This window comes from Leopardus geoffroyi, chromosome D2 (genome assembly GCF_018350155.1).
Source record: "Leopardus geoffroyi isolate Oge1 chromosome D2, O.geoffroyi_Oge1_pat1.0, whole genome shotgun sequence".
Classification (NCBI taxonomy): domain Eukaryota; kingdom Metazoa; phylum Chordata; class Mammalia; order Carnivora; family Felidae; genus Leopardus; species Leopardus geoffroyi.
In genome coordinates this window covers 46,057,109-46,076,308 of record NC_059334.1, presented here as the reverse complement: position 1 = coordinate 46,076,308, position 19,200 = coordinate 46,057,109, and the positions used below count along the sequence as shown (strand labels likewise).

The 19,200-nt window shown below is 50.5% G+C and overlaps 1 protein-coding gene across 1 annotated transcript in view; it reads left to right on the top strand.

Annotated features, from left to right (window-relative positions):
- The window catches only part of LOC123576723 (anthrax toxin receptor-like), a 61,770-nt gene extending 42,774 nt beyond the window's left edge, over window positions 1-18,996 (top strand). The window contains exons 10-17 of the mRNA XM_045437944.1: window positions 8,972-9,067; window positions 10,303-10,372; window positions 10,943-11,021; window positions 12,633-12,878; window positions 14,147-14,182; window positions 15,308-15,391; window positions 16,830-16,907; window positions 18,680-18,996. Coding sequence (XP_045293900.1) covers window positions 8,972-9,067; window positions 10,303-10,372; window positions 10,943-11,021; window positions 12,633-12,878; window positions 14,147-14,182; window positions 15,308-15,391; window positions 16,830-16,907; window positions 18,680-18,907 — 917 coding nt within the window. The 3' untranslated portion in view covers window positions 18,908-18,996. The remainder of the gene's footprint in view (window positions 1-8,971; window positions 9,068-10,302; window positions 10,373-10,942; window positions 11,022-12,632; window positions 12,879-14,146; window positions 14,183-15,307; window positions 15,392-16,829; window positions 16,908-18,679) is intronic.
- The last annotated feature ends 204 nt before the right edge of the window (window positions 18,997-19,200 follow it).

Genomic DNA, 19,200 nt, shown 5'->3' with positions numbered 1-19,200 from the left:
TCACAAATCAGCCCTCAACAAGTACAAAAAGATTTAGATCATACCATGCATATATTCAAACGACAATGCTATGAAACTTGAAGTCAACCACAAGAAAAAATTGGGGAAGACCACAAATACATGGAGGTTAAAGAACCTTCTACTAAAGAATGAATGGGTTAACCATAAAATTGAAGAAGAAATTAAAAAGTACATGGAAGCAAATAAAAATGAAAGCACAGCACTACAAAACCTTTGGGATGCAGCAAAAGTGGTCCCAAAGGGAAGTATATTGCAAAACAGCTATACCGTAAGAAGCAAGAAAAGTCCTAAATACACAACCAAACTTTACACCTAAAGGAGCTAGAATAGGAACAGCAAATAAAGCATAAAGCCAGCAGAAGAAGGGAAATGATAAAAACTAGAGAGGAAATAAATAATAGAGAAACAAACAAACAAAAATAATAGAACAGATTAACAAAACTAAGAGGTGGTTCATTGAAAGAGTTAATAAAATTTGTAAACCCAAGCCAGATTTATCAAAAAGAGAAGAGAAAGGACCCAATTAAACAAAATCACAAATGAAAAAGGAGAGATCACAACCAATACCACAGATACAATTATAAGAGATTATTATGAAAAATTATATGCCAACAAACTGGGCAATCTGGAAGAAATGGATAAATTCCTAGAAACTCACAAACTACCAAAGTGAAACAGGAAGAAATCGAAAATTTGAACAGACCCATACTATTTTCAGACATTATACTCTATGTAGAAAATCCTAAAGGCTTCACCAAAAAATTGCTAGAACAAATACATGATTTCAGCAAAGTGGCAGGATATAAAATCAATGTACAGAAATTCATTGCATTTCTATACTCCAATAGTGAAGCAACAGAAAAAGAAATCACGGATTCAATCCCATTTACAATTGCACCAAAAACAATAAGATACTTAGGAGTAAACCTAACAAGAGGTAAAATTTCTAACTCTGAAAACTATAGAACACTTATGAAAGAAATTGAAGAGGACACAAATAAATGGAAAAATATTCCATGCTCATGGATTGGAAGAACAAACATTGTTAAATGTCTATATTACCCAGAGCAATCTCCTCATTTAATGCAATCCCTATCAAAATACCAGCAGCATTTTTCACAGAGCTAGAACAAACAATCCTAAAATTTGCATAGAACCAAAAAAGACCCCAGATAGCCAAGGAAATCCTGAAAAAGAAAAACAGCTGGAGGCATCACAATTCCGGACTTCAAGCTATATTACAAAGCTGTAGTCATCAAGACAATGTGGTACTGGAATAAAAACAGTCACATAGATAGTGCAACAGAATGTAAAATCCAGAAATGCAATCACAACTATACGGTCAACTAATCTTTAACAAGGCAGCAAAGAATATCCAATGGAAAAAAGACGGTCTTTTCAACAATTAGTGTCAGGAAAACTGGACAGTGACATGCAGAAGAATGAAACTGGACCACTTTCTTACACCATATATAAAAATAAATTCAAAATGGATAAAATACCTAAATGTGAAACAGGAAACCATCAAAACCCTAGAGGAGAACACATGCAGCAACCTGTTTGATTTTCCTATAGCAACGTTTTACTAGATGTGTCTCCGAAGGCAAGAGGAACAAAAGGAAAAATGAACTATTGGGACTTCATCAAGATAAAAAGCTTCTGCACAGCGAAGGAAACAATCAACAAAACTAAAAGGCAGCCTACTGAATGGGAGAAGATATTTGCAAATGACATATCAGATAAAGGGTTAGTTTCCAAAATCTATAAAAAAAATTTATCAGACTCAACACCCAAAAAAACAAATAATCCGGTGAAGAAATGGGCAGAAGACATAAACAGATATTTTTCCAAAGAAGACATACAGATGGCTAACAGACACATGAAATGATGCTCAACATCACTCATCATCACAGAAAATACAAATCAAAAAAAATCAAAAAACAAATCAAAACAAAATCAAATACAAAAACAAATACCACCTCACACCTGTCAGAATGGCTAAAATTAACAACACAAGAAACAACAGGTGTTGGTGAGGATGTGGAGAAAGGGGAACCCTCTTACAGTGTTTGTGGGAATGCAAACTGGTGCAGCCACTCTGAAGAACAGTATGGAGGTTCCCTAAAAATTTAACAACAGAACTACCCTATGACCAGCAACTTCACTACTAGGTATATACCCCAAAATTACAATAATACAGATTTGAAGGGGTACATGCACCCTGATGTTCATAGCAGCATTATCAACAATAGCCAAATTATGGAAAGCCCAAATGTCCATGGACTGATAAATAGTTAAAGAAGATGCCCTATATATACACAAGGGAATATTACTCAGCCATAAAAAAGAATGAAATCTTGCCATTTGCAAAGAGATACAGTGTATCTCTTGCCATGGAGATACAGTGTATTATGATAAGTGAAATACCTCAGTCAGAAAAGAAAATAACATGATTTCATTTTATGTGGAACTTAAGAAAGAAAACAGATGACCATATGGAAAGTGAGATGAAAGAAAGGAAAGCAAACCACAAAAGACTCTTAACTATAGAGAACACACTAAGGCTTGATAGGGGAGGTAAGCAGGGGATGGGCTAAATGGGTCATGGGTATTAAGGAGGGCAGTTGTTATGAGGACACTTGGTGTTATCTGTAAGTGATGAATCACTGATTTCTACTCCTGAAACCCATATTGCAATGTATATTAACTAGAACTTAAATAAAAATTTGAAAAAAATAAAATAAAAGAATTAGATACAGTTCAATGGCAGGCATCATAGTCAGACAAAAGGTATCCACACAAATACAACTAAACACACCTTGTTCTATGGGGAACGCCTCTCCCCGACATCTGGAACTTCACAAGCGTGCCCTCTCCCCCCCTACAAAGGTCCCTGAGTCCGTCTGGTGAGGACATCCTGTGCAGTGACTTTTGTGATAGAAGCCCCCTCCCTGCGATGAGCTCTGTGTGTACAGGCTTATATGTCTCATCATGGAGACTGGTACTGAGGAGGGTGGATGAGCACACTTACTCCCCTGGTAACAGCACACACAGCTGGATCCGGCCAAACGCAGACCCAGAGACCCGGTCGGCCTCCGTGCTCTTAACTGTAAGGCTATCGTGCAGTAGACCATGGGGTGAGACACAGCTGTGTTCAGATCTGGCTCTGCTGCAACCTGGAGCAAATTACCAAACATCTGTGAGCTCCCCTTTCGTCTCCAACAACACCCACTAGCACATCTCTCGTAAGACGTAAGGCCGGGCGATCTTACAAGGACCGGCACAGGATCTAGAAGCTGGGAAGCCCTAACCAATAGTAGTGGTACTAATAGTCCCACCATCCTTGACGCCTCCACCCCAAGGCTGAGCTCATGGACGGGGGGGGGCGGGGGGGGGAGGGCATAAAGTCACCAGTACGAAAGCGTCTCCCGTTGAGCCAGCTGTTGGCAGCAGCTCTCCGACTCTTCCTGTCTTAACCAACTCGCAGTGAGAGGTTGGAGGCGGGCAGGAGACTCCCACACAAGTAGGCTCTTGCCCTGCTTCTGCTTTAAAGCACCCTGCCGTGCAGCCGACCTGACAGCTTCATTCCTCTGATTATGTCCCCTGCACACACGCAGGTCATGGCGTCTGAGCAGCATGTCAAACTGCAGGTGCAAACATCAGTCGTTGTCCATCCCCCATGGCGGCCTGGCCAGGGTTACAGGTGCCTGCCACACACCCGCTGACAGCTCAACTCAGCATTTCCTGCTCTGACCTTTAAGATTGTCGCCCTCTTGACGAAAGCTGCCACACGACATGACAGTCACTTGGAGGCAAAGCTCAAGGCAGGAACCTGGACCCCAAATGAAACAGAAAGAGCCATTTCATCAGGCTGTCATTTGAAATAAATCAGTGGGTCAGGGTGCCTTGGGAAGCAGACAGGGCATGAGCACGAGACTCCTGACCTCTTCAGTCTCTCAGGGTGCTCTCCAGGATGAGGCAGAGAGGCCTCTGCTGGCCTTCCTGCCTCTAGGCCTGTGCTCCAGGCCATCCTCTGCACAGGACCTCAGGGCACTGAGAAAGCCCCTTCCCTAACCCCAGCCTGGCCTGGAAGTCTGAGGCCCCTAGCCCCACAGCAGGGCCAGTCAGGTCTTCCCTCAGCTCTCAAGCTGGGGGTGTCACTAGGCTTCCTACAAGACCCTACTTCCCCATATTTTACAGGGTCCAGCCCATCCATCCTTTGACGCCACACTCACAGGAGGTTCATCCTTGTTCCTTTCTTGGTTCACTGGCCCCTCTGGATTCCCACAGCCCTTGGTCTGTCCTTCTCATTAGTCGCTTCTCACCTTGAATGTGCCATGACTTCTGCTTGGCTGTGTCACGGTTGATTCTTCTCATTCAGTTCTTTGATGTGTTACCAACCTTTTATGAAGGAAGCTTTCAAACCTACAGCAAAGTGGAAACAACTGTACAATGAACACCTCTGTCTATACTACCTGGATTTTGCAGTTACTGTTTAATATCTCACCATTTTTCTTTATTGTTTATCCAGTGTGCTTTGTCTCTCTCCCTCTCTCTCTTACACACACACACACACACACACACACACATTGCATCTTATTTTTTTATGTGTTTCAAGTCAATTACAGACATCAGGCTACCTCACTTCCAAAACCCATCAGTCTGCATATCTTTATTTACACAAATATTTCTTTTTTTAAGTTTTATTTATTTTTGAGAGCAAGAGAAACAGAGCATGAGTGGGGTAGGGGCAGAGAGAGGGAGACACAGAATCTGAAGCAGGCTCCAGGCTCTGAGTTGTCAGCACAGAGCCTGACATGGGGCTCGAACTCACAGACTGCGAGATCATGACCCGAGCCAAAGTCAGATGCTTAACTGACTGAGCCATCCAGGTGGCCCTATTTATACTAATATTTCTTAAGAGCTTTCCTTAAATTGCAGCAAACTTCAGTGTATTTTTTGACAACTTCTGAAAAATGCACACTCCAGGAAGACAGAATTTACCATTGTCCCTGGAAAATCCCCTCAGATCACTTGCCAGCCAATCCTTGTCCCCAACCCCTGAAGGCAATTCTTCTCAGTTTTTCCTCCATAGGCTGTTTAGTCCTTTAAAATCTCTTCTCAGTAGACTCATGTAATATGAACATTGTATTTAAACATTCTGTTTGGCCAGGTACTCTGGGCACAGTGGTTTGGAGAATCATCACTCCTGTATGTTTGCTGGATATACTTCGATATTTGTGTCTGGGAGGACAGCTGGAGGTGGCACCTTCTCATTCTTTTTCCTGTGTGTGGCTGGCCCAGAGCAAGTGTCTACAGAGCCCAACAACCATGGCACATCAGTGGTGGCACATAGTAGGACACAGGGCAGAGGCGGGATTTTCTCTGAGAGCTGGTGGACAGGTCCTGCAGGGTGGCCAGGAGACTCACTGTGTGCAGAAGGCAAAGCAGACTGTGGGGCAATAGGACCCAGAAGGCAAAAGCAGTGCAAAGACACCATTGCCACCAGCTTGGATAGCTACTGTCCCTCTACAATGAGGTTCCCCTTTTTCTACTATTACTGCCTCCCAGAAATAGCTACCATATATAATTGATCATATAGATGCGAATAGCTATTTATATATGCTTTTCAAGGTATTTTTACATTAATGGGATCATGCAGTTCATAACATTTTCCAGCTATCTGCACATACTCCATTACACGGATGGAGGAAATTTCTTTCATTAGTCTCCCCTGGTCGATATTGTGGCTACAGCAGGCTGTGCACACCCTGAGGCTCACCTCTCTGTGGGCATGGGTCAGGATTCCCCGGATCAATTCCAGAAGTAGAATTGTGGCATCAAGAGGACACACAGCTTAAACGTTGGTCAGTAGAGTTGAATTTCTCCCAAAGAGCTGGTGCTGAGCAGCAGGTGGTGTCCCAGAGCCTGACCCTCCCAGGGCAGGTCACTTCCACCCGGTGCCCTTGTCAGTCTCATGGTTGGTTGGTTGTCCTTCCTCACTGCTTGGCTTCCTCCTGACCTTGTCAGTGGGCTGCCTGCCTTCCCATCTCCTCTCTCTGGAGCCCAGGAGGCCTGGTGTAGAACTCTTCCTCCAGAAAGAAAGCTCTCATAAGGAAGGATTGGTCTCCCTGCCAGGGACTGGATGGTCCCTGTGCCACCCGAGAGCGGGTGCACAGTGGGACTCTACCTGGGAAACACAGCTCCCTGAAAGCCAGTGTTCATCTGTCCTTGGCTTCAAAGCAAAATCCTTTAACTCCATGTCCCTTCTGCTCGAAAGTCTGACACCATCACCCTGCCTTCCACTTACCGAGACTTTCCATAGTGACGTTTTCTGAGAGCAGTAGTGCCTGGGGACACAGAGGGCACTGCTGTAGAGGAGAAGTAATGACTAAGCAGGGCCTGAAGAGCTGCAGGGCGTACATGGTGGGAAGGGGGTCACAGACGTATGGACAGTGTGCAAGTTTCCCGAGTAGTGCAGACACTGCAAGGTTCCAGGCTGTCAAGCAGCCCTATCCTCAGTGGCTGCCCTACATCCTGAGCAATGGTGTGATAGCTGCTTGGAACTAAGACAAGAACAGAGGGGGGCAGAAGTGGCCTGGATTAAGCTCTAGATGTCAGATCCTGGCCTTGTACCTGCCAGGGGTCTGGGAGAGGCCATCTGCCCTCTCTTAGCCTCAGTTTCCCTCTCTGTAAGCTTGGATAGGTATGCCTAACTCATGGGTGTTGGAGGTTAAGGAAAGTGTAGATTGGCCCATAGTATATGCTCAGTTAGTGAGGAGTGTCATTTTGGATGAACACCGGTGTTACATGGCTTGGGCCTGGCACAGATTTGCCCACTTAGGGTTCCTCCTGCCTGTGTGCTTGTGGAAGAAAGGCTCTACTTGCCTTTTGCCTCCTCTGGAGCCTGATCTGTCCACATGCAGCCAGCTGACTTTTCCCTTCTCTGCCTGTATCTAATTATAATGTGGGCTATCAATTTACAGTTCTGTCTTACAAGGAAATGCTTCTTTGCAACAAAAAATCCTGGAATGTAAATTGCAGATGACACTTCCTTGAGACTGAGGGCCAGCAGCTCTGCTGAGGGTGCTCGTAGCTGGCTGGTGAAAGGGTTTGCAGGAGACAAGGCAAACTGCTCCTTCCAGGCCAATCATAGAGCCCTGTGTCATGATGGGAAGGGTCCTTATGAAGTGTGAACAGTGAGAAGGCAACCTGACACAATTGTGGTATTGGTTACTGTATACCACAGTTTACACAGCTGCAAGCCCAAAGTCATTAGCTTCCACTGCTGCACATGTCCAAGACTGGATCATTCCAGTCCCTGAAGCTTGGTTAGAGAGAACATATTCCTTAAGGACATCAAGCCTGCCTAGATGGACAACATGCATATTTTTTTAGCACAGGGCCATCAGCTGGCCCTACCTGCCCTCTATCAAAACCTCAGAGCTCTCTTCTCACTTCTATAGGACTCATGAGCTTCCTTGGGCAGGGCCACTGCCAGCAGGAGCCTTTAGGTGCCAGGCAGGTTCCATGCACATTAGGATGGGCTCAGGCCAAACAAAGGATGATTCACTGCAGTGTGATTGGTTCTGGAGTGGTGGTCTGCTGGCCATGGCAAACTGCTCCCTTGTGAACAAAACGGTGGCCCATGTTCAAGCCAATGGTTGACATGTAGAAATATGAACCCGCTGATGCCAGGTGCTCCCATTTTCCATAAAAGCTAGTAATATGGATTTTTAGGGACAATATGTAGACTTTCAATGTTGACTTCAATTTTGGGGAAACACTTGAAAGACTAACATACCATATCAGCAGGACTTGCTCAGCTACAGGGCAAGAATCTATTTTCTTTAAAGCAGAATTTGTAAATGTTGCCTCAATCAGTGGGAGCTGCAAGAAGACCTGAAGCAGGAGAAATCAGGATAGCCATATCCAAGGTTGCCCTGGAATTTTGAGAAATTGTTCCATTAGTTCATCAACCTAAGGCTAATCAAGCTTCAGGGACTGGAATGATCCAGTCTTGGACATGTGCAGCAGTGGAGGCTAATGACTTTGGGCTTGCAGCTGAAGACCTGCATGTTATCCTGGCCGAATCCTTTGGGATCCTGTCTACCATCTGTCCTCTCTGTCTCCTGGTGTTTACTTCAGGGTCTGGGAAGCACTAGGGAAGCCTCAGCACCCTGGTAAAGGTCTAGGGCCTAGACTTGCACCTCACATATCAGTGTTTCCACACTGAGAGAGTAAGTGCTTCCTGAATCCTGGGCGGGTTGTCTGTAGTCCATGAAGCCTCAGGCAAAGGCAGGGGAAAAGCAATCATGTGAGACTTCCAGAACCACAGCTAAGACAGAACTTATCTTTATATGGGGGATTCTTCTGTACAGAGTCCTGGGCTCTTTGCCTGCCTCACCTGAGTCCCATCCCGGCTCCTGGGCCTTCAGCCTGTGATAGGCAAACAGAAAGACTGGGAGGAGGAAACTCCATGCATCAGGAAGTCATAAGGCACCCAGGCCTGGACAACCAGCTCCGGCATGGGACAGGGCTGTTTTCAGCCTTGTTATCCTAGCTCTTCTCTCATGTATATGGTAGACCCCATGGAGGGGACCTCCTGCACCCTTCAGAGAGTATTTGGACATTTCGGGGTAAGAAACCCAGGGCTGGCATTGCCCCTATGCAGGAGATGAGGCTGAATGCCTTAATGGGCTCCAAAGATCAAGGGTGGAGGTGAGGGGACCCTGAGTGCTCAAGCCCCCTCAGCACTCATAGTGGACCCTCAGTGAAATCAGGTGAGGATCTGACCACACGGGTCACACATCTTGGTTTTGACGTAGTTGCTTCCTTATGAGGAGTCCTTGGAAATGCAGTTTTTGGGTGACCTGCTATTAGTAGCCAATCAGAGGAAAGACAGCCCTCATCCCTCCCTCACACAGATCTTTGGATATTGACTTTGCAGAAGAATATGATATGAGATTTTATGATACTGACTTACATCAACACACGATGGATGAAATTGTTTGCAGATATAAGTTGGATGTCGGCAATATCCTCCGTAAGTAGCCACCTTGGTGCCTCTAAGTGACAAACTCCCTACAATAGGCTGACTTCCCCTCAGCCAGCCAGGCCTTTAAAGCCCTTGCTGGCCATTCACTGTTGGTCCTGTGAGGATAGATCAGCATGGACAAGTAGAAGGAGAGACCTGGCTGGGAAGCCTGGTGACCTATACCTCAAAGCTGGGAAGTCATCAACCACAAGAGCCTCCCTCTCCTAGCAGGGCTTTAACCCTTGCCAGGAATGGCTGTGGTGTGCTGGGTGTGCCCCAGAGCTGTATTCCCCCTCCCTTGGCTCAGCTCTCACTGGCCTTGAGAGACAAGGACCCGAATCCATTGAGTCTGCTGGCGAGAAACACAGGCAGCCCTGGGCCAGGTACACTGGGAGCTTCACAGGAGAATGTGCATCTGGGATTGAGACAGGATGCCAGCTGCCAGGCCCAGGCCCAGGAATCCTGGCACAAGCACACATTACTTGTCTGACCTTGACCAAATGAGGGTTCTATTCTCAGCTTCTTTTTCCTCTACTGCAAGATGAAGTCAATATGACAGTCGAGCTAAACCACGTCCCCTATGTAAGCCTATAATCTAAGGAAATACTCAGGCATCAGGTATTCCTCCATGATGGGTGAGTGGCCAGTAGAAGCACATGTTGGGTACGTAGATGTGCCCTCACGCTGAGATGGGTGTGATCCTCCCCAGAGAGCAGCGTGGTACAGTAGGACTATCTCCCGCTGAGCCCCCCCAGTGCATTCATTGGACCTGATGAGATTGTGTGCCGTGATGTCTTACTGCAGGGCCATCTGGTAAACCCAGAGCTACCTCCAGACATCACAACATTACACGGTAAATGTTTCAGTCCCTTAAGGGAAATGGTGTCTCTTAGGGACAGGACAGGCCCCACATTCCTAAGCAGCTGTCCCTTCCCCTCTATTCACTGTGCCTTCTGTTGTTTATTGTGGTCTCAAGAAGTGTCCCTCTCCACATTTATTTTCTTCTTTGTTATTTCATTGTCTCCCTCCCATCCCTCAAATGTAGGGCCCTTGAGAGCAGGGACTCAACCTTTTCCATTCCAGCCAGGCATTGCACAGGGCCTGGTGCATGGCAGGGGCTCAGAGGAAGGCAGCAAAGAGAAGCTGGCATCTTCCAGTGTTAGTCTGCTTGCCAGGGGCCAGCTGAGGGGAGATGGATGGATGGGCATGCTCATTGACATTATTCTCTTGTGGTTTTCTCCTAGATAAAAAACCTCTACTTAAGGACGATGAATCTTTAGCTTGCCCAGGACATGTATTTAAGGAGCCTGGACAGTAAGTACCTCAGGTCAGGGACCAGTGGGAAGTTTTTGTCACCATGTGCTATGCAGAATGTGGGATGCTACTTCTGCTGTGACACTACATGTCTGTTTCAGAGGGCTCAGGGCATCCTTCATAACTACTCTTATTGGTCCTCCCCTGAGATGCTCAGGGTTCTGCTGTGGCCCAGTCTCTGCTGAGAAGGGCAGAATATGAGAACTGATGTTCCCAAGGGTGGTGCCTTTGCTACATGCAGCCTATCAGGGCTAAGCCAAAACTTTGTAAATAGAGAAGGGTCAGGATGGTGACACCAAGCCGACCTCCTTGGAAACTTAGCCTATGGCCACGATGGCATCTGACCCATGCAGGGTTCCTCATGCCTGGTCAGCCTTCACTGCAGAGGTTGACCTTGTAGGGCTTGGGATGAGGTTGACCTCTTATCCATGCTGTATGCTCAATGATGGACCAAAAGCCTGCTTATCAGAGACTTTACAATGAGGACAGCTGTAGGCCGTGGTTTGAGCCAAGTGCAAGAACAAAACGTCTGCAGGGTAGTACACACGACATGACCTTTCTGTGCTTTAGGGTGGTCATCGTTCAATACAGCCTGAACAATGGCGTCACCTTCATTGAGGAGAGCATGAAAGTAACCAGCCTGAATTGTGTGAGTGCCACGGTGGGGCGGCATCCTCCATCCTGGGACTGTCAAGAGCACTGGCATTGGAGGAGAAGATAGTTGGCGGGGGGGGGGGGGGGGGCACGGAAAGAGGACACATGCTGGAGGGCCTGAGAAAGTAGCTTATGCAGACAGGCAGCTGGGACGACTTCTCACAGCCAGCTTGGGGCCCTCAGCCCTTCATCGGCAAACCATCCGCACATCGGGCTTGTGAGGTGCCCTGGGAGCGCTTCCACAAGAGCACCTGCCATGTAGCTTCCTGTCCAGCAGGTGCTGCAAAACCTCTGCCGTCTCTCTCTGGGAACCAGGTGTCCCTGAAGGCAAAGGAAAGGGAATGGTTAGAGCTCTAAGCAGAGTCCAGAAATGGTGCTGGGGCTCTGCCACCCCGCCTTGCCCCTTGCCACCTCCGCTGGCCCAAGAATAGCGGTGGGGAGCTCGGGGCTCCATCCTGCATTCCAGCTGGGCAAGTGGGAGAGGCTTGGAGGCAAGTGTTAGGAGCCCGAGTCCAGGACCTCTGGGGCAGCGGGGTGCTCCAAACCGGGGCCCCAGACACAGGGGATCTGGAGGGCGGGACCCACTGTGGCCCTGTGCAATCAGGGTGTTTCAGCAGCTGCTGACACAGCTGAACCCACACACGCCCATCACTGCCCGCGAGCCCAAGCCCGCTTGAGGAACACCCCTGTCATTTTGCAGAGGGCAGCAGCCTCCCCTCTGCCTCTGCTGCTTTCTCATGCTCCTCAGCCATCCGTCTCCGCTAACTCTCTGACCTCTGCTGGACCTTGCTCTCCGGCACTTGGTGGGAAGCTGACAGGGCTGTGGGGAGGACCTGGGACTCAGCTCAGGGACGGGCACGTGGGAAAGAGGGTGCTGCTCCCAGGTGCCCACTTCTCGGAGCTCCACGTCACCCGGGCACCTGGGGCGGGGCAGCATGACATGGGCGACAGAGCACGTTAGGCACAGGAAGAGGGCTGCCTGGGAGGAGCGATGCCCGTGCCTGATTGCAACCAGCCTAGTGTCCAGTCCCAGCTGGGAGGGTTCCAGCAGCATGAACAGTCCTCCAACTGTGAGTTCACTTGTGCCAGGACAGGCACTCACCGACCAGCAGACCACACTCAGCCATTTGTCCCTCAGGAGCCTAACTGACAGGCCGCCCTCAGCAGGCACATTTAGGAAAGAACTCAGGAGGAGCCTGAGTTCATGGGCCCCCACCCTGCTTCCCCCTCCTGGGCACAGACTCTGTCCCCTGTAGCTCCCCTGCCTCAGGGAAAGCCGAGCATTTGGTTTAGGGCAGGACTGCACCGCGTGCGGCTGAGGCGTACAGTGAGGGCTGGCATGTCACACATGGGGATTCCAGTCCTCGTCTGGGCTCTGGGCCAGAGCCTCGGAACGAAGCCAGTGGTGGGCTCTGTGGCCCAGGGCTCCACAGCGGCTCTTTGAGTGCAGTCTTGTCCTCCAGGCCTTCAGTGCTCCCTGGAGGTGGGGAAATCTGAGGTGAGTGGGAACACGCGATGTGCAGGTGTAGTGTAAGGTGCTGGGGGGAGGCACCCAGTGAGGGCCATCCAGACCCACCCAGGACTCTGACTTTTGTGCTTTTTGCAGAGCAGTACATCGGAGCCCACAGATGCCCCAAAGGAGGAGACTTCAGTCCCCACAGTTGGCACACAGAAGACAACAGTGCCCACAGTTGTCACACAGAAGACAACAGTGCCCACAGTTGTCACACAGGAGGCACCAGCACCCATGGCTGTCACAGAAAAGCCTACCCTTGACTACCTATTCCCATTGTTCGTCCCAACCCTGATCATTATCGTGGTGGTGATCTGCTGTCTCTGTTGCTGCAGGAAGGTGAGTGACCCCTGTGAGTGATCCACACGGCCCTATGACACAAACTGTCCCCAGGCCACAAGGTAACCAAGCCCCACTCACCCCATGATCTTGCCAGTGGGCAGGTTTCCATCAGCTCCCAGTTCATCACATGAGCAAACACAGGCACAGGCTGTGTCTACCATTCCTGGGCAGAGACTCAGCTTGCATCTCAGGGACCCCCTGCTTCATGCTTGTTTCCAGAAGAGGCCTATGAGTTGCCCTGTCCTCTGGGGAGAAGTCACCCCAGTACCTAGTGACAAGGGAGGCATCACAGCAGCCAGGCTTCTGGAGAACTCAGGTAGATCAAGCACCAGAAGAGGCCTCTGCTGCTGAGAGAGGAAAGCAGGTCCCATAGGAGGTACTGGGGCCCACAAAAGAGAATCTGCTGGAAGGGATGATTCCTAACCTCTGGGGCAACCGAGCCTTGGAAACCAGTACAGATTTCTGCACACAACCAGTGCATCCCTCCTTCCTTCCTCAGTCATTACTAAGGGCCAGGACATGATGGGCCCCATACTTGGCACACAGGGATGGGAAAGGAGCTGCCACCATCTTGCACACAGGAGCTCACAGTCTGGTGTCTGCTCTGGTATTGGTACCTGGGGGTGGTGGGTAAAATGTCAGCCTCATAGGCTGTGGCATCAGGGCCCTAGCAAAGGAGAGACACTGGCCCCCGGGGAGGGAGAAGGGCAGACGTACTGGCTGCTGGGTTTGCAAGGACATGGGACAGAGCTGGGTGAAGGAAGAGGAAACCACAGAGGTGGGAAAGGACAGAGCAAAGCAGCAAGACAGAAGCAGGCCGGATTGCTGTGGAGGGGGAGCTGTGAGGACAGAAAGTGGGAGTGGGGGCTGTCAGCACAGAGTGGGGACTAGGGAAGGCTGCGGGCTGTGGGAGGTGAGGGGAGAGGAGGAAGGGAATTGGATGTGTTGTCTTGTCTTCATGTCATGGAAGGGCTCCTAATGAAAACTACTGCGTGGACACCTCCGCCAGGGACCAGGCACCCTAGTCTGGCTGTCTCCCTGTCCACCGCCAGGGAGGTCCGATATCCCTTTGATAACCCAGGAGCCTGAGCCTTGGGATGCTGGAGCCGGTTGGCCACATCCCATAGACAGTGGGCTCGCAGACTGACACCCAAAGCCCACGTTCTGTCCCACTGCTGCTGAGTAGGGTCCCCTTCCGTCTGCATGGCTGAGCCCGTGCCCTTCATGCTCCTCCAGCCTATGTTCATGTCTCTTTAACATTCTAGCCCTGCAAGGAGCTACCAGTGCAGAAGATAGTAATGGTAAGTCCTGATTTTTGTCCTCATGTCAGCGTGCCCAGTGCCCACACAGACCTTCACAAAAGGGAACCACAAAGACCTTCACAAAACCTGCCTGTGGGACATTTCTACCCCCTGCCCCACTGCCTGCCACCTACCTGGGCAGAGAGAGCTGGCCGAAAAAAGAGGGTGATGGAGTGGCAGGGAGGGGCCTCAGGAGGCCTTAGGACTCAAAACACCTTTCCCAAGTGTGCGCCACAGCCTGATCCAGGGCCTTTGCCACCAAATTAGTAACTTGAGATAACCTGTTTAGCAAGTGCTGTGATCCTCATTGAAATATTAGTGCCTTTTAAAATTTTTATCAATTTCCAAAGGACTATTTATAGTACACAGGTGAACTTTCAGAAAAGGAGCCTTCGCTTTCAGAACTTGGTCCCTGCCCAGGCTCTGATGTATGTTGGGCTGCATTTTGTTGATCTCCATCCCTGTCACCCACCAGGGCAAGAGGTTTGGCCACAATTATATTTTAGTGACTACAGGCTGGGGAGGTTGAAGGAGAGTGTTACTTGGCATTGAGCTGTGAGGCAGGCCCGGCCCAGATGAGCACAAGGAGCCAGGGCCGGTGAGCTGTCTGTGGATCCTCAGGGTAGAAGCCTAAAAGAGATCCAGAGGAAGTAGTTATAGCAGGACACTATGTCAGAGGAAGGGGACCGGGCCTGGGTTTGGGTAGGAAAAAGACCCCACCAGCCAGCACTGTACTGACTGATGGCACTGTTGCCTGAGGAGGCTGGATCTGCCAGGGGCAAATGAATGCAGCCCAGGCCCCTGCAAATGCTCCCACCCTGACAGCCCTCCTGTCCACTGCACAGCCCTAAGACCAGATTTTCCACCAAAGGCAGACCCTGGGACCAAAGGGACGGGAGAGACTTTGTTAGCCTTTGGGGAAAAGGTCATATTTACAAATAAATTGTATTTCCTGGTCTTTACCATGTGGGACACTGCCATAGTGTAGGATGCTACTGATGTGTCCTTAAAATCTCCCAATGCACCATTGCTGAATGGCCACTAAGAGGTGCGGGAGCAACAGATGTTATATGTCTGCACCAGAAGCTCCCAGACAAAACAGCAAAATGTGCTTTCTCTTCCTAGAAGCCAGAGACATGTATACAGACACGTACCCCGGTGATTGTCCCTTCTTGTATGTACCAGGAAGACACTATAAGACGGATAGAGGTGAGAAGGGCCTTTAGGTGGGGCTGAGGGACAAGGGAGGGCAGCCAGTCCATGGCCCCACATGAACCGTGGCTTGGGTGGAGATGAGCTTTGTGGGCACTACATCGATCCCTGGGCACGGGAAAAACTGCAGAGGCCATCCCAATCCCGGGCCCCAGGAGAGGGCAAAGACTGTGAGGGCTCTTGCCATCACCAACACCACTTGGAGCCCGGCACCAGGCTTGGAAGGGGCCCAGGTTTTCAGATGTTGGTGGCTGGCCACAGCCGGCCAGTCCCAGGCTGTCTGAGGTCGTCAGCGGCTCCAACAATGGCTTCCATTTTCCTGGCCACCAGGCAGAGGAGTCAAACACAAGCTCAATCACAAACAGTCTCCCACAGGTCAGAAAAAGAATCGTTTAAGGAAAATTCTGAGCAAAGTTTGTTCCATGAGTCAGCTCAGCAGAGTGAGGGACTAAGCTAACTACGTTGTCCTTGGACACACTGACATGGGGACAAGGGCCTCATGGAGGAGGAGGCTGTGAGGAAATATCCTCACAGAAAGTGCTAGGGCCGCACCCTGGGTGGGAGCTCCCAGCCCTGCAGGGGGGCATGAAGACAGGGTGGGGAGGCCCCAGGCAGCCCTGGCTGAGGAAGGAAGGACCCCATAATCTTCCTTCGTGGGCTCTGCCCTCCTCCTGGTCCTGCATCTGAGGTGATGCACCTGTTGGAACCATTCTATACCAGGGCCCGGGCATGTTAGTCCTAGTCCAGCTGTCTCCCTGTTGACCCTGCAAGGAGCCCCAGATGGCAACAGGACAGCCTGCAGACAGCCTGGGGGCTCAAAGAAGCCAAACTGCCTCCAGACAGGGCAAAGGTCATGGCCTGGGGCTTGTTCCTGCTCACAAGGCACAGCCCCACCTGCCCCCTCAGTAGGGCCCAGAGAGGCCTGAACTGCAGGTCCTGAAGTCGGGAGGCCACTTGCCCCTGGGTCCAGGGCCTCTTGCCGGTGTCCTCCCTTCCTGTCTCCCCAGCAGCCCCGGGATCAGCCCTCGTCCCCATCTGCTCCTGGTGTGCCCCAGTGCAGGCCCTTGTCCTCTTCTCCCAGCTCCTGCCCAGCTCCCTGATGCCCACATCACGTTCCCCTGCAAGACCTCTCCTTGCGACCCCACATGTCCCCCACCTTGGACCCTTCCTCTCAAAGTAGCCCCTGCCTTCTCCTCCTACACCAGAAATACAGACTCATTTCAGGTTGCAAAACAATCTGTGACCTACAGTGACACTGCCTGCCCTGAAACACACAAGGCCACCAGGCCCCTGCCCCAGGCGGAGACTACAGGGTGGCCTCGGTGTGTTCCTGGGGACAGAGCCCTCTGGAGCCATCTCAGGCAGAGGGGCCTCTACCCCTCTGGAGGTGACGGCCAGGCCCTGGAGCTTCCTCACAGCCACATCTGCTTTTCAGGGCAAACTGGACACCTTGTGTGACTTTGTGCAAAGCTGCAACCAGATCCCATTGATGTGGTGTCAGCCCAGGAACGCGGTAAGCAGGGGCACAGGGATGTTCCCTGGGCAGCGCCCTTTTCTCTTTGCCCTTGGCAGCTGAGCTCAGGGACTATGGGTCAGAGAGCCCTGTCCAGGCATCTTCCGGGAGGATGCCCCAGACGAGGAGACGCGGTGCTCATGAGCCTCCCGTGTGGATTCTGGGTGGGGCGCCTGCATTTCCTTGTTGGTCCCCATCAGAAGGACAAGAAGCTTTCTTGGGGAGAGTGTTACCCAGTGCCTCCAAGCTTAAGTGAAAGAGGCTGGAGAAGGAGGCAGGCCAGCAAGTTCTCCTGACCCCCAGCCATCATCCCTCCCCACCGAGCTCCCCAACCTGTCTGCTGGATCCACACCCTCATCCTCTGAGACTCTCCTGGGAGGCTCCCTCATGTGCCAGGAATGCTGGAGGGCATGGTGACACCCCCATGTTGTTGGCCAACATTGCGTGCTTTTGCCAGCTAGTAGAGTCCCTCCACGTGCCACTGCCTGTGACAATGGGGAGAAGCCTGCATGTTACAGGTGTTCCCCTTGGAATTTAATAGTTGTGATGGCTAATTGTTACAGAGTTCCTCCTATGCCAGCTGCCAGTCTAAGAACTTTCCATAATTTCACATTCAATCCTGCCAGTAACTGTACGTGCAGGTACTACTAATATGCCAGTTTTACCAAGGAGGGACCAAGGCACAGAGAAATCAAGCAACTTGCCCCAGGTCACAGAACCTGGGAGGGGCAGAGCTGGACTTGAACCCCAGGGCCTGCCTCCACCCTTCTCACTGCCCTGCCCCCCATCAGGTCAGCACTCATGAAACCATAATGGTTTCTCCAAAACCAATGCAGGGCTCAGAATTAGGGCCCATGAAGAGCATGCTCCTGGCTTGCCTGGGAATCATGTGCCTAAGCTTCCCCATGATCAGAACCTCAGACTGGGCCAGGTGCCTGGAGGACGTGGTGTCCCCAGTATCTATAGTGAGGGCTGCATTAGTCATTTGCTTGGTTCAGGCAAGCATGACTCTCCCTGGTGGCCAGGTGAGCATTAGGATTCCTGGGCATGCCTGGGAGTGGGGACCCTGCCGAGGAGACACACTGGATGTGTGCTGACACACATCCAGGCTTGCCTGGGAATCATTCCCTGGGCTTCCCCGTGATCACACCCTTTTCAAAGACTGGGCCCAGTGCCTAGAGAATGTTGTGGTCCCCAGTATCTGTAGTGAGGACTTCCCTGGTCACATTCAATGAATACTCACTGTCTGGCTGGGTAGATGGACATTCAGAATGCTGAGCAGTATCATTCTCTTCCCACACCAAGAGACCGATGGGTTCTGCTGCCATCTTCCCATCACCCATGGGAAGGTACCCCTACACTCCCTGACTTTGGAGGACCTGGATCCTGGCCTGAGGGCTGAGATGAAGGCTTATCCCTTCATCACATACTCCCACAGAAAGCCTGGGAAACACTGGAGCTGCAAGGCCTCTTCCTTCCTTCCCAGGCCCCCAGTCCAACAGGGAACATCAAGTCCAATACCAGAGGGAAAGGGTGTTCTGAGTCAGAAAACCTGGGGTGGCTGGGGGACACAGGGAAGACTTCCAGCAGCTGAACAGAGTCTTAAAATAGCAGCCCAGCCTGGAAACCAGCACCCAGGAGAGCAAGGGCATCAAGAAAGGCCTACTGTGTTGGTCCAAAGGGTTTAAATCCCTTGAGCCAAAGACACCAAAGCCTTCTGGTCCTAATTCCAGTGGCTTCCCAGTGACCTTCTCTCTCTTCTTTTCCTACAGGGGAAGTATATCATCTTCAACTTCGTGAATCCCCTCTGCGGGCAGGTGCCCTATAGCCCAAACATTTGCCTTCCACCCAGCCAGGAGTGCTTTCCTCTCAACAGCTGCTGCTCACAATGCCAACACCCCTCCTTCATATGCTCCCAGCCACCCTCCAGGATGCTGTCACTGCTCCCTCCTCCTGCCCATGCACTCTCCAGAACTACTTTGTCACTCCCACCCCCATAACCCAGCCTCTAAAGTCCCCAAGACCCAAGACTGTTAAGAGCTCTTTGTGTACCGAATTGGATATATATATATTGAGTCTTGGTTTACGATCAAAGGAGTTGGAATTGTGGCTGATCAACAGGAATTTGTTGCCTGGTAAGCATTGTTTCGCTGTATGTGATGTATCTATACTGCTCCTGCCAGGACAAAGCACCCTGTTGTTCTGTGGATGCAGACGTTGATGTGCCCGAGTCCCCACAGCCCACTCTTTATCTGTCATGTGGAGATTTAGCCAAATTCTGTTCTCTGAGGAA